A 19,643-nucleotide genomic window follows, 5' to 3' on the forward strand; every position below is an offset into this window, starting at 1 on the left:
CTAATGAAGATCTTTCCTCTATGAAAAGGCAAGTATTAAAAAAAAAAACATCAAAACAGTATTCACTATATTCAAACTATACACATTATTTGCTCATCTGGTGTGTAGACAGAGGCAAGTAGTCAGCGCCTCACGGAACAAGAGTGGGAGGGGAGCTGTTTCCCTCTGGTGGTCATTATGGGTATGACGATCATAAGAGAACAGGAGAACGGGTTTGTGAATGGTTTGAGCAACCAAAATACAGAGACACTCTATAGAGGCACCTTGTATGGTTCCCCATAAAGAACCTTTTTTGTATCAAAGGATGGAACCTTTTTTTCTAAGAGTATACTGCTATTTTTGCACAATCTGGTTAATTTCATCATCTTTATGTATATATATCCCCTTTGTTCTTCATTCCATGCAATTCAATTAAATTCAGTTCAGTTTAATTCAATTCAACTTTATTTAAATAGTGCCATAACATGAACAGTATGTCCCAATGCGCTTTATAGAACCCAGCTTGGACTTGGATGCGGGACCTAGTTTGTCCGCCTGACATTCAGTCGATCGAGTCGGCTTCGAGTCTTTAACCTTAACTAACTTAAACTTGATCACATGGAGTGGACTGTAGCTGCTTTAGGAATTTATAGGGAGCAGACAGTACATTGACTACATATAGCCTAGTACAGTGAGGTTTCATATATTGGGTTGCTCTTCATGACACCCTCATCTCCTGACAGGTCTGACTCAGCTGTGCAAGTGAGTAGACCGCTTCTTCCTGCTCTCCCTGGCCTACTGCATAAGGGGAGCCTACAGAAGCAATGCAAATGTATACCACACACAAATGTATATAGACATGTACAGACAGTGCACACACACACGCACACACACACATTAGGTACAGTGAAAAGGTGCTTTTTTTCTTCAAGAAAAATCGACAGTTTCAGAGCAACTTACAGTTCTCATCCGACAATCCCTCTTCACTGTTATTCCTGGAAGAAGCAGGAGAAGCCTGTTACTTTTGTGAATTGTTATTATTGTTGTTGTTATTATTGAAAGAGTACAGAATGACACTGAAAGCATTACCTCTGTCTAACTTCAGATCTGGATTCTGCAATAACAAAACAATAAAATCCACTAAAAGGTATATTTATGACAAATGTTTAGTGTGTTTTTAACATTTGTCATAAATTAATGTTTTAAAAATGCTATTCTGAGTGCGTGCTTCACCTTGGGTTCTGGTTATTCTTCTGGGCAGTAGAATGATGACCATGGCAACAATGAAAAGAACAAACATTGTCACACCGACAATATCGACAAGGCTCATATATAGAACACAAAATGTCAGCGTCATTTCCTCTAGAAGATGGACAGTATAAATTGACAAGGATCCTAGAGAACACAAAATATCAGCGTCATATCCTCTTAAAGATAAACAAAGGAACCCTGGTAACATGCAGTTTCTTTGTAATAAAATGCTTCCATATTATTCTAATAATTAGAATAAATAGGGTAATATAAGAAAACCAGATGAAAATAGTGTTTTAAAACTGTTTTAAAATACCATCTGGGTCTGTGGTAATATAATATAATATAATTGTACATGTGTTAATAATATAATATAATTGTAAATTTGTTTAGGCCCTATATCATTTAACACTGTAGCCCAGTCTAGAAGTTATTAAGTTAATATTATCACCAGTTGGATCCTCCACATTGACTGTAGTGTTGGTGAGTAATTTCCAGTTCTGATTAGCATTGATATAAACTTGTAATATACACAGATACTGTCCACTGATGGAGTGAGTGGCATCGCTGATCATCAGATTATGGTTCTTGCAAGCTTCAACACGTTGCGTTGTGTTTGATATCTGAATCAACACACCACTGTCAGCAGCACAGTGTTTATGCAGCCCATAATCTGATAGTGAATTGTAAAGCATATGCTGCTGTTATGACTGAGTTTGATCCAGTACACCACAAAGGGGTATTTGGAATGCCCCTTTGCTTGAGAAGTGCATGTGAGATCAATCAGTCCTCCTGTAGACACACGCACTGCACTCTCATTGGTAGATTCAGACAGCACTGTGAGAACAGAAATAGAAAATGCAATGTTAATATGGTGCTGCTGTCAAGGTTCTGAAGTAATTGTCTTAATATTTGTAATGTATTTTCTTTCTTCAATTCAATTGTTCTTGTACACAGAGCCTACGAAACAACAGAAACCGTGTTGCCCCTATCTGGACATAGAGATGTGTTAAAAACAATGGACGTTGTGTTATGTTCAACACATTCGTTTGTACAAGATAAGACATGCTTAAAAAAAGCTGCACATTTCTGCTTTAAATGAATAATCTCTTTCAAACTTACCCTCGGATTCTGCTTGAGAAATGATGTAGGACTCCATGTGATGAGAGGAAGGTTTGAATGGATAAAGAGAGACATCTGTAGTAGAGAAGTTACTCACACAGGCAAAGATCCCACTTTTGACAATGATCTGACAGCCTTTAGAATCAATCTTTTTAATGGCGTGGCAGATTTGTGGCATTTGTGAGAAATTGCTCTGTTGTATTTTACAATCTACTGTGTTGTCTGAATTTATGTCAACCTCCCATTGACATGTTTTACAGGACAGAGTTACGTCCTCCCCTTTCTTGAGGTGAGGAAAATGAGTGGACCCTGTAGAACGCAAATCAACTTCAAAATAAACTATTTCAATCATGTTATAAAGAAATATTATATCATAAAGAAATGTTATGAATAATTCGTGCGCTGACTTTCTGTGCAAATATATCACAAAAACCAACAAATTAAGACTACTGATCTTGCACTTACAGTATGTTTCCAAACGCATGCAACAACTCATGGATCACCAACACTCTGCATCTTAATCCTACTGTTACTAGGTGAAGTCACTATTCTTACCATGACACTGCATCAGGAGATGAAAGAAGAGCGGCAGATACACTGTCCTCATCATGCAGAGGAAGGAGATAGACTAGCTGATTTATTCAGATGATATATTAGTGAACACAGGATGTAGCATGATGACTACAGGACATTGTGGTTTGCATGAAGCTCAACTATGTCTCAAGTGGTCAACAGTCAAATTGCTATTATTATCTTCAGGAAGTAGGAAAGTTATAGCAGCATTCCATGCATTACATTGTATCAGTCCTGTCCAACTTTCACAATCAAAGTATATCTTGTGTGTGTGTGTGTGTGTGTGTGTGTATGTGTGAGTCAATTGCATAACTGCACATCAACAATCAGTACCTTCACATGACAACAGCCATGCACTAGAGTTGCGGATGCGATGGCTGGTCAATTTTTTTTTGCTAGAGAATCGTTTCTGTATACTTGTCCATTTTGTGGTAATTGATCAAGTCAGAATTACTCCCTTCCCTCTCTCTCTTACTAATAAAACCTCAACAGATCACACAAACTGCAGCTGGTCGTCTCCTTGTGTCAGTAAATGGTCAGTTCAAACCATCTCATGAGTTTTGACAAAACATGCTGCTATAATGCTTTTTGACCACCAGAGGGCAGTAGAGGAATAATTGGAAGGAGCAGAGAAGATGAAAACTCAGCAGCACCTGTGGATGAAAACCAGCAGCACAACACTACTGCCCAAAGTGGAAAAACACTCATGTGAGACCCAGCCTTGTGTTATCATTACAGGGTCCTGCTGGAACCTATTTAGTCCATCAACTTCCCCTGTGATGACTGGTGGGGCATTTAGGTCTCTGTGTGGCTCCTGTTACTGCTGCTATGTTTTCTCTAAGTGCATATATGTGCTGCTGACTGTAGGTGATGTTGGCAGTGTGAATTGTGCTTGTGTGCAGCAGCTGTTGCACACTAATTCTTGAACTGAAGAAAGAATCTCTCCCTCTCCTCATCACACTGGCATGATGTTGCTGATCACCATCGTAGTCGCTGCCACTGATCAGCCAAATAATCACTACATGCTTAGTCAGTATGGAATTAAATCAAACTGCCCTCATGGACTTGTCCTCTGAGCCGTGGGTAAAAAAATTGAAAGTCGTGTGACGGTCATGGAAAAGAGAGGTTCTTCAAAGACGTGGAGATGCAGAGATAGTGATGAAGAAGGGGTTGATGAAGAAGTGTCTTTGTAGATCAGAGAACCCTTCTTCCTATATTCATCACACTTGTATAACAGTGCAGTATCACTCAACAAAACATTCAAGTCTCAGGTGCATTAGATTAGACACCACACCATGTACAGTGAGGACACCTAGTGGTTGCTGTTGAGTAAGCACATCCGTTGATCAGTTTGGACGAGACCTGACTAAACACTGAGGAGCACTTGTCTGCATGGCTCTGCACTAAAGGGAGAGGCATGGCCTTCATGCCACAGGAAAGTCTATGGATTGTTGTTAGGCTCTGACTTTACTGGGAAGTTTTTTTCATGTATTAATCAAGTGGCATTGTGTAGTTTTTCAGTTAAAGTTATTTTGTAAGTGGCGGGTCTATGTAACCTCTTCAAATTAATTTTGATGGTATACAGTAGCCTAAGCCTGAACTGTATGAAGAACACACCAGCTGTCCAGGCTGTTCACTGTGTAGTTCTATGCTGGTCAGGAGGAGACCAGAAAAGGGCAGTAAAAGCTTTTACAGCACACATCATCGCCAAATATATAACAGAAATAAATCACTTAGCATGGGTATGTCATCAGCTGTGTGGTTTGTTTGGAAAACAAGTAAATGTTTATGTTTTTAAGTAAATGTATTGATATGCAATTTGTTACAAACAGTAATATATTATGGTTGGCCTACTTAGAAAATGAGCCTACTATCCATTATGATTCTATTTTACATGAGGAATGTTTGACAAACTCAGTCCAAAGATCACGGGCCTAAACTGGACCTTGCAGAAAATAGCCTGAACTTGCATCAATAACTAACTCTACCTTGCCCAGACTGAATTTGTTTACTTAGACGAGTATGGTTTGGAATTTCAAATTGAATCAACATTTGTCATGAATATGGAAACGGAATTAAACTACACTGTTTAACATCATCTGCGTCAGCTGTAGACTGGGTTCACAACATCATCCCCTCCCGAAATCCAAACATACCCTCCATCTCCTAAAGCAGCGATTAGCCACCCCAATCCCACCCCACCCCGCCCCGCCCCTGCCCCCACACCGACATTCCATTGCCCCTGCCAGGGCACGGTGAAAAACAAACCAGACTCATTACCATGGGCAGTCTCCTGTACTGATAAACAGCCATCCAGCCCAGTGTGTGTGTGTGTGTGTGTGTGTGAGTGAGTGAGTGTGTGTTTGTGCAAGTGTGTGTGTGTGTGTGTGTGTGTGTGTGTGTGTGTGTGTGTGTGTGTGTGTGTGTGTGAGTGAGAGAGAGAGAGAGAGTGTCTTTGTTGGTGAGTGTGTGTGTGTTAGTGTGGGTGTGTGTGTTTGTGTGTTTGTGCTTGTGTGTACACATGTATTATTGAGTGTGTGCTTGTGCAAGTGTGTGTGCATGAGAGAGAGATTGAATGTGTGTGTCTTTGTTACTGAGTGTGTGTGTGTGTGTGTGTGTGTGTGTGTGTGTGTTGAGGCAAGTGACCTGAAACACAGCGAGGTAGGTGGGCTTGGTAGCTGACCTTGCGGGGACCCTTCTATTATGAGAACTCAACAAATGCAAGTAGACAGGCACAACATTCAATGTCCAGTTATGAGGTGGGTGTGTGTGTGTGTGTGTGTGGGGGGGGGGGTTGCTGAGGGGGGGGGGGGGGCTGTGTGTGTGTGACTATGTTTGTGTGTGTGTGACAGAGTGGTTGGTAACCCTTTGTGACTGTAGTTATATTTTTGAGTCCGTAAATGTGTGTGTGTGACTGTGTGTGTGGTGGTGTTTGAGAGACTGTGCGTGTGTGTGTGTGTGTGTGTGTGTGTGTGTGTGTGTGTGTGTCTGTGTGTATGTATGTGTATACAGTATGTGTCTGTGTGTGTGTGTTTGCGTTTGTTTGGGGGGTACCAGAGCTGGGGGGTGCTGGGGTCATGATAGTGCATGATGTACTTGTTGAAGTGGGTAATTCACTGTACATGCGGTCTTGGGTGGCCTCGGGTGTTCCAACCATTATTCCCTTGATCAGCCGGGAATTGTCGGAATGTGGCAAAGGCTTGGTTCTGTTTGCCAGCAGTTGAGGTAATCTGTGGCGTTAAGATAATTGTGCCCTCCTCTCTTCATGCGAGCTAACCAGGCAGGATAATTGTGAGGATGATCAAAACAATCAGGGGCCTCATTCTTCCAGCGCTGGCCGTCCGGCTGGGTTTTTTCTGGACCACCAACACATAGACATCCTGTTCTCTTCCCCAAGACCGATCCTGTCGGTGGGAGGCTTCCGGAACGTTCCCCGGTTCCGCATGAAACCAGATACAGTGGTCGCATGGTGCACATTGCCATGTATGTGAGTAATGGATCATGTACTCCAGACAGACATGGGAATTTTATGTACAGGACTTCAATCTGGTACCATGATGCACAGTTTATGCACTCTCAAGAGAGGTTATTTTACCCCTCTTTCAGATGTTACAGCATTGCACATATTGCCACAATCAAAACAATTAAGTTGATGATAACATCTGCTATATTTTTTGAGCAATGCTGCAAGACAGTTTCGCAGAGCAATGTTGTTTGGGCATTCACAATTATTTCTGTGGAACTCTAACAACAAACTCAACAATGGGCAACTTGTTGTGATCATCCAATCAGCAATAGGAACTGGTCTCCTCAAGAACTTTGCTAAAATGTGAGTCATCACCTTTAGTCACTAAAAATATGCCTGCCCGTTGTGCAAAACCAGTCACCATCATTTTCGTATCACAGTCTAACACCTCTAACACCATAACAAGCCACTTAAACTGAACTACGCACTTTTTACCTGTTCTCCTTCCACTGTCATGCTGAATTAGCACACTCTAAGGTCTTTTAATTTACTTGAATATTGATTGCTTCTCACATGTTAGTTGTCTCTTCCAAATGAATAAATGTAACGTAACCTATAATCAACAGAAATTAAGTGATTAAGGTTCAAATCTCTGAGTGGCTAAGAGTAAAACTCCACTTGTTGCCCCAACCCCTTACCCTCTATCTTCCAGCCAACCACTCTTTACCCCTGATTTGCTCCAATACAACAGCAGTGGCCTGAAGAGAAAACTCCTCTCTCTCTCTCTCTCTCTCTCTCCCACTCTCTCTCTCCTTTCTCTTTCTCTCTCTCACTCTCTCCCTCTCTTTCTCTCTCCTCTCTCTTTCTCTCTCCTCTCTCTTTCTCTCTCTCCCTCTCTTTCTCTCTCCTCTATCTCTCTCTATCCCTCTCTTTTTCTCTCCCTCTCTTTCTCTCTCTCTCCCTCTCTTTCTCTCTCTATCTGTGTGTGTGTGTCAATGCAAAGTGCAGGTGCCGCACTGTCTAACCTATATGTTTATCACCCGTGGAAACATCTAAAACCCTTACGTTTGGAACATGGTAGATCAATTAAAAATAATAAATAAAATAAACTTATTGGGTAAATTGGGTAAAAAAAAAGGTTTGCGACACTATGTTGATGAAGACTCTTATGAGTTGAAACATATAGGTGTATCCATTGAAAAAGTGGTGGTAAAAAAGGCCAGACAGCGACTCCACCTCCTAGGATACTCAGAAGGATGCATCTGGAGGAGAAACTGTTAGTGGCTTTTTACCGCAACACTACCGAGAGTGTCCTTATGTACTGCATTACGGCTTGGTATGCCAACTGCACTGTGGCGGACAGAAAGAACCTGCAGAGGGTCATAAAGATGGCACAACATACAGTATCACTAGCAGTCCTACCCTCGCTAGAAGACACCGCATGCGGTGTCTCAGGAGAGCTATAGGGCAATCACTGCCGACCCCTCACACCCAGGACAGCACTGTTCTGCCCTCTGGCAGGAGATGTGCCTCAAGAGCAGGACAAATAGACATATAAACAGTTTCTTTCCCTGGGCCATCAGGTCCCTGAGCTCATAAAGTGTGTGTGCGCTATAATGGTAAATTATGTGTATATTGCTTATTTCTCTAGTTTAGTTTAGTTTAGTTAGTTTAATTTATTAGCACACATTTACATAAATGGTGCAAGGATTTATTTAATTAATTTATTCCTGTTTTACTGTTTTCTTTTTATCTGCTATGCACTGGCCGAAGAAGCACTAAAATGTAATTGTATATCGATATGCAATGACAATAAAGATTCTATATTCTATTCTAGAATAAAGGATTTTTAACTTATACTTGATTGGTGTGCCTCGGATTCTTTGACTGCCTCAGAGCCTACATATCTTACATATAGGACAGTCACATTTTGCCTTATAACTTCTGTTGTCCGCGCTTGAAGAGCACCTGATCTTTTTAAATTTTGACCCAACGCAGGACTCACCCTCTCCTTTCTCATTTTGTTGATGTATTTTTGGGATATATTCATGGCTGTATATGCCTATATGAATGGTTATTTGGATACCTCATTTTATCAGTGTGATAATGAAGACCTTTGATGAAAAAAATTACTCTACACCATCTTCATGATTGTAACATTGTTAACACACAGTTATAACATTCTTGCCCATCATTATATTTGTTACTAACAGCATTAGAAAATATCAATTAATATAAATTAATCTTGTTTAGGGGTGGGAATTGCAGAGTAAATCAATACTGTCATGATAGGCTACTTTTCCCACAATAGGCCTATATTACAATTTAGCGATTCTGCAATATTCGATTAATTGAAAAATATTAATCTATGATACATCATGATATCTGTGTTTACTAAAGAAGAGCAACGCAAAAAACTGAAGTTATATGTATTCACTGCAAGGGATTTGGAACAGTGATAAACAGTAAGAAATAGGCTATATATTTTGATATTTAGGCTACAGCAAACTGCAATTTATTTCTTACATTGCCTACATTTCAAGTCCAAGATGCTCATAGGCCTGAGACGATTACAGAGACAGTTGTGTTATTAAGAATATTTGCTTGGGAAGAATTAGGCCAGTGTTTATATTTTAACATATAATATTTAAAATAATAAATAAATGAATGAATGAATGAATGAATAGACTTTATTGTCGTGTCAGGCATGAAAATTGTCTTCACCAATAAAATAGAAGGCCTACAATATAAACAGCAGCGGTGAAGGTCAGCAGCAGGGCCAACTATGAACGTATGGCGTATAACGTGGAACGTAGCTAGGTGTACTTCCATGAGTTACGGTATAAAACCAGAAAGTTGAGGCCCCTGCTAGGCTACTACAAGCAAGTTTAATTACGTGGCGGAAACAGGGATCGTTTCGTCAGAAACCGGGCGCATTCCTCTACACCAGAATGTCAAGGAAATCCCACTGCTTGAAAAATCCACTCCGTATTTTCCGCGCATCGTTTTCAAACGTAGCTCACTATGAGTGAGTGTGAGGAAAAAAACGAGCCCTGTTTACAGCGCTGATTCCAGAGCAGACGCGCCGCGGAGCCGCTACGTTTACACGCGTATGCACACCATCGACTATGAGAGCGAAGAAAGGCATCTACAAGCTTTTATGACTATGATATTCAATACTGGAGCAACCTTTCCGGAGAAACGTTTACAACCTGGTGGTCTGTGTTGTTTGGGACAGCTAAAACTACGTTGCTAACCTTAACGTTAGAATTAAAAATTCTCAGACGGCGAGGCTGGTAAAAGAGGGTGGGAGGAAGAAAAGCGGTCTGCAGTTGATGAAACGATTTCTGCGGTGAATATTTTGGTACAAACAGCATCCAGGATTGGTCCTTAAAGAGAAACGATTGATTTTTAAAAATAAAATTAACGTTATCTATTGGAATGCCGTTCTGCATATGATGCTCAAAGCCTCTTCTGCACAATGTCGTCCCCGTCTGACCTACCAACACACGCCAGCTAGCTAGCCAGCTAGTCTTCTCAAGCAGCATCGAGGAGGAACACCGTGCAGCTGAACGAAGAGTGTGCCCCTCCATTATTATTTTTTAAAGAAATGGAATATGAAGATGCGGATAATCAAAAGATTGGAATATACAGCCTGTTTTTTTAGGCGCTTATGCACACATGGGTATATGGACTGCACGATTTGTGAAGACATTCGAATACCATTGATATTCACATGTCCCATGCCGAAAAAAACCTAGCGTAGCTAACAGGCTAACTGGCTTGAGATCTCCCCAACAACAGACTCCCGAGAAATTCCACCGCACGCCAAAAGGCTAGCTAGCAGTTTGTTGGATGGTTAACTAATGTTAGTGCTCTAGTTTGCATTTAAAGTATTATTATTGGTTATCTAGCTCCTCAACGAATTATTTTCGCTGATAAAGTTAAATTATCAAGGAGCCATTAGACGTAACCCGCTGGATAACTGTCTGAACAACCAAGCATTGCTGGAAAACCAGAATTTTGCTAGCAGAGCTAGCTTTTTTTTTCAGGACTGTGTACAACAACCGCAAGCTAGGTAGCCGCCGACCAGGCTATCTACGCTTATTTTGCTTAGTGAAAACAGTTGCAAGGCATTAAAGACATATTTTGTTTTGCTAGGACCGCACTTGCTTACAGGAATGAGGTCTAGTAAACGAAGAAATTATTTGACCTTGTTTTATGGTCTGCTGCTGTCCCTCTCAACAATCTACCTCGGGCCCACAAATGGAAAAAGTAAGTGGTAACTTCAACGTTTTGTCCCCAAGATTATTTAGTTAGTTACGCTTGTGAAGCGATGGACTTTCTTGATCAATTGCTTGTGGCTATTCACGCTGTGTTTATTATGGGAAAGACCAATTAAACGGTTACACTGAACTTAAATTGATCAACTAAAATCCAGTTCTCCTGAAAACTTAATATTGTACTTGCACACGAAATGTCACTGTAAACTTGGTCACCATCACCAGCAATCACACAATGGAAGCTTTTTTATTTTTTTATTTTTTTTATTAGAAACGTAACCAATGTCAATTTCTCATAACGTTTAACTTCCATATTAGTGATAAGGAATTCAATCACTAAAATAGGTGAAAGACTAAATGTTGTAATATAGCCAGTCTTTAAATGAACTAGATGGCATTGGTCGAAAGGCTCGCATGTCGGCTTTATCTTATAAACATCAATTTATCAGTGGGTAGGTTACTACTCTCCCTGCAGTTTGTGAAGGGGTGTACGTTTGGTTTTCTAGTGCAGTTTGTCCTGCAACTGGCTGAACGTGAAATTAAGCTGATGGTTGCGCTTATTTTGAAGTAGATATGAAATACAATCATAAGTTAACGGAGTCACTCGAACATGCGGGATGAGGTATGGTAATCACTATTATAACTTGGCCAAATTCCATTTAGACTTCTCAGCCTGTTTACTTTCACCACGGCAAGCATAAAGACATAGACAATCTTGCACCCTTTTTTTCCCAGATCATTGAAAAACCCAATCATTGTTTGACAAGTTTGTGCTCAGCGTTGGTTGGTTGATGATATTAAGCATATTTTCAGGGAACCTGAAAATCACAGATTTGACATGCATAACTATGAGGCCAGTGTTAAAAATGCAACACCCCAGTTTTAAGTAGTGTAGTGGTACTGGACACCAACGAAAGATGCCTCCTTACTGCAGCAAGGAAACATAAGCTCCTGCTATCAAAAACCTTGCTGCAAACCTTGAGTTCATAAGGTTTACTGGACTAATGCTGGTTTACAGTGACATGCTTTTCCCCACTGTTTGCCTATTTGCCACTTTGCAATCATCATGTCATGGAAAGGTCACCTGTTGCAAACAATTGTCCTTTTAGAGACAATTTCTACTCCGTCAAAAGTTTGTTGTTGCCTCTAAACATCGTTGCGTGCGTGTGTGGCCATCCATTCTGAACTGCTCATTGTGTTGCTAGAGACGTAATGTCTGGTTCTTTACAATAGTGCCTGTCCGGAATGGAAGCATTGAGATGCAGCCACTCACTTGAACTGCATCACCTTGTATCGTGGCTGATAATTTAGTAGTGTTGAGGTGAAGGAGGTTGTCAGAAATATTCTTTAACTATATATGGAAATGGAAGCAGAAGACATTCACTTAAAGATTAGAATCACATTTGGACTCTGTGCCTAAAAGTCCTTGAAAGTCCACAAAAAATGACTTCTAAGTCACCCACCTATGAATCTTATGAGTGTGTGTGTGTTTGACTGTTTTGATTTGCTAAACAATTTTGTCAGAAGATGAGGAGCAGTGTTGCTTTCCTGCTTGTTTTTTTAGACCTCATCACAAAATTTCCATGTTTCCAAGTAAACTGCAAACAAAACTCCTCGGACTAGGCCTGCTCATCTGGTGCTGCAGAGACGCTGTGCGTTTTAAAATAGCCAAGTGAAAACACCTCCACTTGTTAAACAGACCCGGTTCTGTTGCTGGAAAGAGTGAGGAGTTTGTGAGGTGTGCTTCGCTGGGTTTCAGGCCTAAGGCCGGCGGTCGCAATGCTGCTTGACCAAACGAGGTCGTCTTCTCGGTTCAATTTTCTCTCAGCCTCCGAGTACGTCCACACACACACACACACACTTGCATGCATGCAGAGTTAGTCATACACATAGACAGCGTAACAGAGCCACATCTTTTCAGACATGATGATGGTGTTATTCTTCACTTCATGCTGTCACGTACAGACATGTACTTTCACTCTTTCTCTCTCTCTCTGATTCACACTCTATCTCTCACTCTCTATTCGTCTCTCTCTCTTGATACACTTTCTCCACTTCTGTGTGCACTCTTCCCTTCTGGTGTGCATCTCTATGGTCGAGGCTCTTCCTGTCTGTCAGACATCTCTCTCTCTCTCTCTCTCTCTCTCTCTCTCTCTCTCTCTCTCTCTCTCTCTCTCTCTCTCTCTCTCTCTCTCTCTCTCTCTCTCTCTCTCTCTGCTGTTGTTCTGTCCTGAGCTGGCTTGCTGGAAGTGGATAAGCCCAATTACCATTCAGCCCAGTGAGTGCCTGAAAGTAAACAATTCACACCATGTGTAGCTGAAGAAGTCTCTGTCTTGCTCCCTCTCTTGTGTGTTCTTTCGGTCTATCTCTCACTGTATTTTTGCTTTTCTTACCATTTCCTCTCTCCATTTCATCTTTCTCTCCTTCCCCCACTCATCTGTGAAAAGTATGCTATCCGGTTTCTGTTATTGAATGCCATGCCTCTTTAGGGGGTTGGGGGGGGGAGGCTGTCTGCCCTCTCTGCCCCTGTGACTTTAAGTTGCCCCCACCCAAACCCACACAGCCATGGCAACTCAAACACGCTACACCCATAGCCTCTGTGGTCTTATCAGTCCCCCGCAGTCACCTGACACCAGTAAAAGGTGTCTGTCGGTCAGTCGTCACAGGTGCACCCGAAGTTTTGCGTGCTGCTGTGGCTAGTGTGCCGCTCTGGAGAGATATCGCTTGATGTGTTTTTGTGCTTCAGGGCTTAGTGCTGTTCCTATCTGGATGTAGGCACGGACGAGTCGAGCCAGGGTCGAGTACGAGAAGGTCATGGAGAGAGGTTATCAAACGTAAACAGGAATTGGAGAGGACCATAACAGCAATACTGATAGGTGTGTTTACTCAGGGCTGAGAGGACTGTGAAGCCTGAGAGTTGTGTGTGTGTGTGTGTGTGTGTGTGTGTGTGTGTGTGTTTGTGTTTGTGTGTTTGAGAGGAGGGGAGGTGATGTGTTTTTGTGTGTGAGCTTGAAAGAATGTAAGAGGTGATGAAAAGCATTTCTGTGCGTGTGTGTGTGTGTGTGTGTGGTGCAAATAGGAGCAGGTCTATAAAGTGTGTGGTGTCCCAGAAACAGATGATCCTCTTCCCTGCGTTACATTTTACTTTTCATAGTTTACATTTTGCAGCTTGCATTGTCCAGCTGCAAATGTTTATCCACAGATTTATCCAGTGTTGGAGTGTGTGTGTGTGTGTGTGTGTCCGTCCCTCCTTTCATGCTGCTATGTTAGCTGCCCTTCAGATTAGCTGCTCTGTCAAGATCTGTCCCAGACATCTGACGACTTTGGCTCTGATGCGGCTCCAATACGGCTGTGATGTCTTCCTGCCAGTCAGGTGATTTCTAGAGTATCACAGCGTCTGCCAGCAGAGAGGCTGCCAGGATATAATTAGGGGTGTGTGTGTGTGTGTGTGTGTTTTAAGGTTTTAGGAGACGTTTTGAGAGACTGCAGAGACTCTCGGTGACTGTGTCGGCATGTCGATGACAGTGGTGTCGCACGATTACAGATGGAGAATATGCAGCTTGGCTCTTCTCTGTTCACCCCCTGGCGTACCTCACCTTCACCCGCTTTATCATCGCCAACGCGCCGCTCGTCATTGAGTGTTTGTGTGTGTGTGCTGCTATAAAATGCAACAGTAATTGGGTGAAGTCCTCTCTCTGTCTGACACACTCTCTCTCCTCACTCTCACTCTCTCTCCCTCTCCCTCTCACACACTCAAATTAACACACACATGCACACGCATGCTGTGGAAAGCCTCCATAGTAGCAGTTCTAGGCCTCAGACGGCCACCGCTGCGCGCTAATATTAGATTGTTGTGATGCATCTATGACTGCTCCAGAGAGTGTTGTGAAAGCAGTGGTCTGGACTGCAGTCTGGCTCCACACACACACACACACACACACAGCCTTGCTAGCAGAATCTGGACCAAATCGGTGTCCAAAGTCTGCTGATCTTTGGTCTTATGTGTTAGTGTATAGGCAGAGCAGATGCCTCTTCTTTTCCTCTTGTTCTCTCCTTTTTCTTCTCCTCTCTTCTTTTCCTCTTCTCCTTTTTTCTTTTCCTGTGCCTCCCTCTCCTCACCTGTCTTCCTTCTCTCTTCCCTCTTTACTTCCACTCTACTTCTCTCCTCTTCCCACTTTGCTTCTCTATTGCTCTCATGCCAGCTGTCTCTCAGATCCTTTCTCTCCTCTCCCTACGCCAATCTTCTCTTTCTCCTCTCTCTCTACTCCTTTCTCACTCTTCTCTCTTCTCCCCTCACTCCTCCTCTCTCCTCTCTACTCCTTTCTCACTCTTCTCTCTTTCTCCCCTCACTCCTCTCTACCCTCACTCCTCCTCTCTCCTCTCTACTCCTTTCTCACTCCTCTCTCCCCTCACTCCTCCTCTCTCTACTCTCTTTTCTTCCTCCTCTCTTCTCTCTACTCCTCTCTCTCTCTCTTCCTCTTCCTCTTTTCTCCCCTCTCTTCATCCTCCTCTCTCCTCCCTCACTCCTCTTCTCTTTACTCCTCTCTCTACTCTCTTTTCTTCTTCCTCTCTCTATTCCTCCTCTCTCTACTCTCTTTTCTTCCTCATCTCTTCTCCCCTCACTCCTCTCTTCTCCTCCGTTCCTCTCTGTTTCTTCCTTCTGTCCTCTCCGTCTGCCCCAGCATTAGCTACCTGCTCACTCAGCATTAGCCATGCAGGTGTGGGCGCCAGACACTGATGCTGACTCAAACACACACACACTCTCTCTCTCTCCCTCTCCCTCTCCCCTTTCTTTCTTTCTTTCTTTCTTTCTTTCTTTCTTTCTTTCTCTCTCTCTCTCTCTCTCGTCTCTCTCTCTCTCTCTCTTTCTTTCTTTCTTTCTTTCTTTCTTTCTTTCTTTCTCTCTGTCTTTCTTTCTTTCTTTCTTTCTTTCTTTCTTTCTTTCTTTCTTTCTTTCTTTCTTTCTCTCTCTCTCTCTCTCTCTCTCTCTCTCTCTCTCTCTCTCTCTCTTTCTTTCTTTCTTTCTTTCTTTCTTTCTTTCTCTTTCTCTCTCTCTCTCTCTCCTCCCCCCCCCCCCCTCTCTCACACACACACAAACACACACACACTCATACTGACGCCAGCAGACTGGCCACTCGTCTTGGGGCCCCTCTCAGCCAATAGAAGAGCAGGTGCAGTGCACTCGTCTAGACTGGGTGAAAAACATAGCGTGCGCTCGCTGGCCTTGGCTGTACAGTTGCCACAATAAAAACAATAACTAACAAACTAGGACAGGATTGTTATTATTAGGCTAAACTGGTAGAACAGCATGCTAACCACAAGGCTTTAGGTTCAATACTTCTGAGCACATGCTCTACTAAGAATGAATAGCTGTTATACATTACAATATAATACTATAGTATATAGCACATAATGCTAAATAAAACTATAATTGAATGAGTTTCTTGAATGAAAGTGTCTTAACTGTGATTAGCTGACTTGTCAAAGCTCAAACCTCAGAAGCAATATGGGTGTCATCATGCATGTGTGGGCTTTTGTTTAAAGTGGAAATTTCCACTGGTTTACCTGGAGCTATGATCTTGACTATGGTCAAGAGAAGGGGTCGTTACACAGCGCTATGGGACAGGCTCCTCACAATAGTGGCCTGCCGCACCAGGACCGCTCTCAACACTGCTGACTTTTCCTTGTGTTTAGTACGCTAATCCCTTGTTCAAAACATCTAAAAGGCTAGGCGTGCCACGCTGTGTGTGTGTGTGTGTGTGTGTGTGTGTTGTGTGAGAGTGCTATACTTTCAACCACTTTAAGTGAAGTTTCATATTCCATTATCTCATTGTTGTATGTCTGTGTTTTCCCCCAATAGTAAGATGTCTTTCTGGCCACACTGTTGTTTTTCATTGATGTCCTATTTCTGCTGTTTGTAGGCCAAAGTTTAGCTTGTTGGAATAAAAATGTGCCGGTGCACTGAGGCATAATGAGTAATCCGTCTCTTACGACATCGACAACAATATCAAACACGTAGACGAAAGCGCTTAAGTAAATGTGTGTGACGTGTTTGATCGTACGTTGTTGTAATAGCTGCGTGTGTTCTCATGTAGGCTTATAATTTGGCAGGCAGGGTTGTAATAACGTGTGGTTGACACGGGTTAGCACATGTACATATGAAGGCATTGCATTGTGGCTGTTTGTTTTTAATAAGCTCCAATTTGTCTTTTTTCTTTCCACTCCACTGTCCTGTTTTTCTCCTGTATGCCAATGTGTTTATTCATTCCCCCCCCCCTTTCTGTCCCTCTCTTCCCCTACACTCTCTCTCTCTCTCCCCCCTTCTTTCCTTCCTTATGCATTTTTTTTTAAATTTTGTTTTTCACTATATTTCTATCCCTCCATCTCTCTTTCCTTTCATTCATTCATTTATCCCTCCTTTCCTTCTCCTCTTCTCAGTATGTGGCCCGAGCATCGACATCGGAAACGACTTCTCGGACTTCAGCCGACTGGAGAACTGCACGGTGGTGGAGGGCTACCTGCAGATCCTGCTCATCGGCGACAAGAATGGCGGCGTCAACCAGGAGATCTTCCGCACGCTTAGCTTCCCTAAGCTCACCGTCATCACTGACTACCTGCTTCTGTTCCGCGTGGCCGGCTTGGACAGCCTCAGCACGCTCTTTCCCAACCTGACCGTCATCCGCGGGCACAACCTCTTCTACAACTATGCGCTGGTCATCTTCGAGATGACCAGCCTCAAGGACATCGGCTTGTACAACCTGCGGAACATCACGCGCGGCGCCATCCGGATCGAGAAGAACGCTGAGCTGTGCTACCTGGACTCGGTGGACTGGTCGCTCATCATGGATACGGGCAACAACTTCATCGCCGGCAACAAGCAGGCCAAGGAGTGCGGCAACGTCTGCCCGGGTGTCGTCGAGGACCAGCAGCAGTGCGTCAAGACCGGCCGATGCTGGACCTCCAGCCACTGCCAGAAGGGTAAGCAGCCCTCAAGGCTCTCTCCTCTGGGCCTGGCACGCAGGAAACCCTGCTTTTTCAGGGGCAAATCCAGGCTCCTGCCAGAGAGGTTTATCTAGGGATGCAGCGCAGAGGCGGTAGGCCTTGCTGGGTGTTTGTGAGGATAAGGAAAGTAGCCTTTTTGGATGGGTGTGGAGGTGGAGAGTCTGGGATCTCCAAGGCTCTTTTGAAACTGCTTGTATCCGGTATCAGTTTGCGAGCCTGTTCCAAGGCAAAGGGCAGACGTTGTGCCAGAGAGAGAGAGAGAGAGAGAGAGACTGTCTCTGTGTGTGTGTGTGTGTCTGTGTCTGGCTGGCTTGTTGTTTCTGGTGTGAAGGTCTTGATGCACGTTAGCTGGCAGAGGTACTTGTGCTGAGTCTGTCTAGTCACCCGCTGGCCCTGCTGAGCTGTGTGTGGGTGTGCGAGTGTTTGTGTGTGTGTGTGGTGTTTATCTGTGTGTTGGAGTCTAGTGTCTAGGTATCTTGTTGTGTCTACTAGTACAGACTTAACCTATGACTCAAGTGATTGCTGCTTACTGAACCCAATGTGTCCCCTGTGCAGTACAGATATGTACCAGCTGTGCCATTTCCCAGCCCTCACCAACAGTAGCAGACTGTTCACGGTTTCATTAGAATTGCATTGTCTCGCTGCATTTAGAAACATTCTTGACAAAACCTAAATTTCTCAGCTGCTGATGTTTTGGTAGCTGACTTGTGGAGAGTTAAATGGGCAGCAGCCTTTGACTTTTATACCTGCGTCATATAGTTAGCTGGCCTTTATGTTAGCCTGAACCTCTTAGCTTGACCCTTGTTTTTTTTTTTAATTGATTAGTCTTGCCTGTGCTCTGCTAGCTGGCTGTGGTGTTAGCAGGACCTTAGTCTGGCATATGGTGTTTTATTGACTGGAGTCTATGACCTCATCTGTGAGGTGCTGCTAGCTGACTGGGCTGGACCCCCTAAGGTTGGCTTGTGGTGTGTTTTGGACAGGAGCCTCAGCCTTTATTCTTACCTGACTGGTGTAGTTAGGCTGCTGTGGGCTTATCCTTAACCGTGTGCTTTATTTGTGTTGGCTTATGGCAAGTGAGTTAAACCCTCGCCGGTGTTGTCGTGCTAGCTGGCTCTGGAGATAGTCCAGTGTATAATTTGCTCTTCTGCAACTATATGGCAATCTGGGTATCCTGTAACGTTACCTGTGTTGTGTAGCTAGCTGAATGTATAGCTTTGGAACTGGGGAGCGTCTAGCGTTACCTGTGTTGTGTAACTAGCTGAATGTATAGCTTTGGAACTGGGGAGCGTCTAGCGTTACCTGTGTTGTGTAGCTAGCTGAGGGTATAGCTTTGGGACTGGGAGTGGCTAGCGTTACCTGTGTTGTGTAGCTAGCTTTGGGACTGAGAGAAGAGGAGCCTGGGGGTTGTAGGACTAGCTTGTGTTGGATGCGAGGAAGGGGAATTCCTATTGGAGAAGAATGTAAACGACTCAGAAGAAATGTATGCTCCTCTTTCTCACTCACTCACTCACTCACTCTCCCATACACACACACACACAGACTTGGATGCTCACTATCTTTGACCATGTCTCGCTCACACACACATTCACAGTCACTCACACATACAGATCTACAATCTCTCTCTCTCTCTTGCTCCCTTTCTCAATTCAATTCAATTCAATTCAATTCAAAGGAGCTTTATTAGCATGACCGTTTGAATACAGTGTTGCCAAAGCCAGTGTTACAGATAAAACAATCTCTCTCTCTCACTCACACACACACACACACACACACACACACACACACGTACACGTACGCAGTCATCTGGTTGAGCAGTGCTTGGCTGGCCTGTGTGTGTGTGTGTGTAAGAGGGAGAGAGAGAGAGAGAGAGAGAGAGAGTAGAGCAGTGGAGTGGAATAGTATTCTCATGCCTCTGCAGGCTGTTTACTGCCCTGGGCTTGGAGTTGTTTGTGTGCGGTTGCCAGATG

The 19,643-nt window shown here is 43.3% G+C and overlaps 1 protein-coding gene and 2 long non-coding RNA genes across 4 annotated transcripts in view; 1 reads left to right on the top strand and 2 right to left on the bottom strand.

Moving 5' to 3' along the window:
• Positions 1-474: 474 nt before the first annotated feature.
• Positions 475-1,416, bottom strand: LOC121694584. Its single transcript, XR_006025829.1, has 3 exons — positions 1,213-1,416; positions 940-974; positions 475-792 (listed from the first exon to the last, which is right to left on the bottom strand). It is a non-coding gene; the product is annotated as an uncharacterized LOC121694584 (long non-coding RNA).
• A 238-nt stretch (positions 1,417-1,654) lies between these two features.
• Positions 1,655-2,958, bottom strand: LOC121694583. Its single transcript, XR_006025828.1, has 3 exons — positions 2,908-2,958; positions 2,353-2,661; positions 1,655-2,067 (listed from the first exon to the last, which is right to left on the bottom strand). It is a non-coding gene; the product is annotated as an uncharacterized LOC121694583 (long non-coding RNA).
• A 6,382-nt stretch (positions 2,959-9,340) lies between these two features.
• The window catches only part of LOC121694719 (insulin-like growth factor 1 receptor), a 78,334-nt gene continuing 68,031 nt past the window's right edge, over positions 9,341-19,643 (top strand). The window contains exons 1-2 of one of the 2 annotated variants that reach the window (XM_042075010.1): positions 9,341-10,666; positions 17,113-17,652. In XM_042075010.1, coding sequence (XP_041930944.1) covers positions 10,573-10,666; positions 17,113-17,652 — 634 coding nt within the window. In that variant the 5' untranslated portion in view covers positions 9,341-10,572. The remainder of the gene's footprint in view (positions 10,667-17,112; positions 17,653-19,643) is intronic. The other variant, XM_042075009.1, reaches the window with a different exon arrangement.

The sequence above is a fragment of the Alosa sapidissima genome, chromosome 20, assembly GCF_018492685.1.
Source record: "Alosa sapidissima isolate fAloSap1 chromosome 20, fAloSap1.pri, whole genome shotgun sequence".
NCBI lineage: Eukaryota > Metazoa > Chordata > Actinopteri > Clupeiformes > Clupeidae > Alosa > Alosa sapidissima.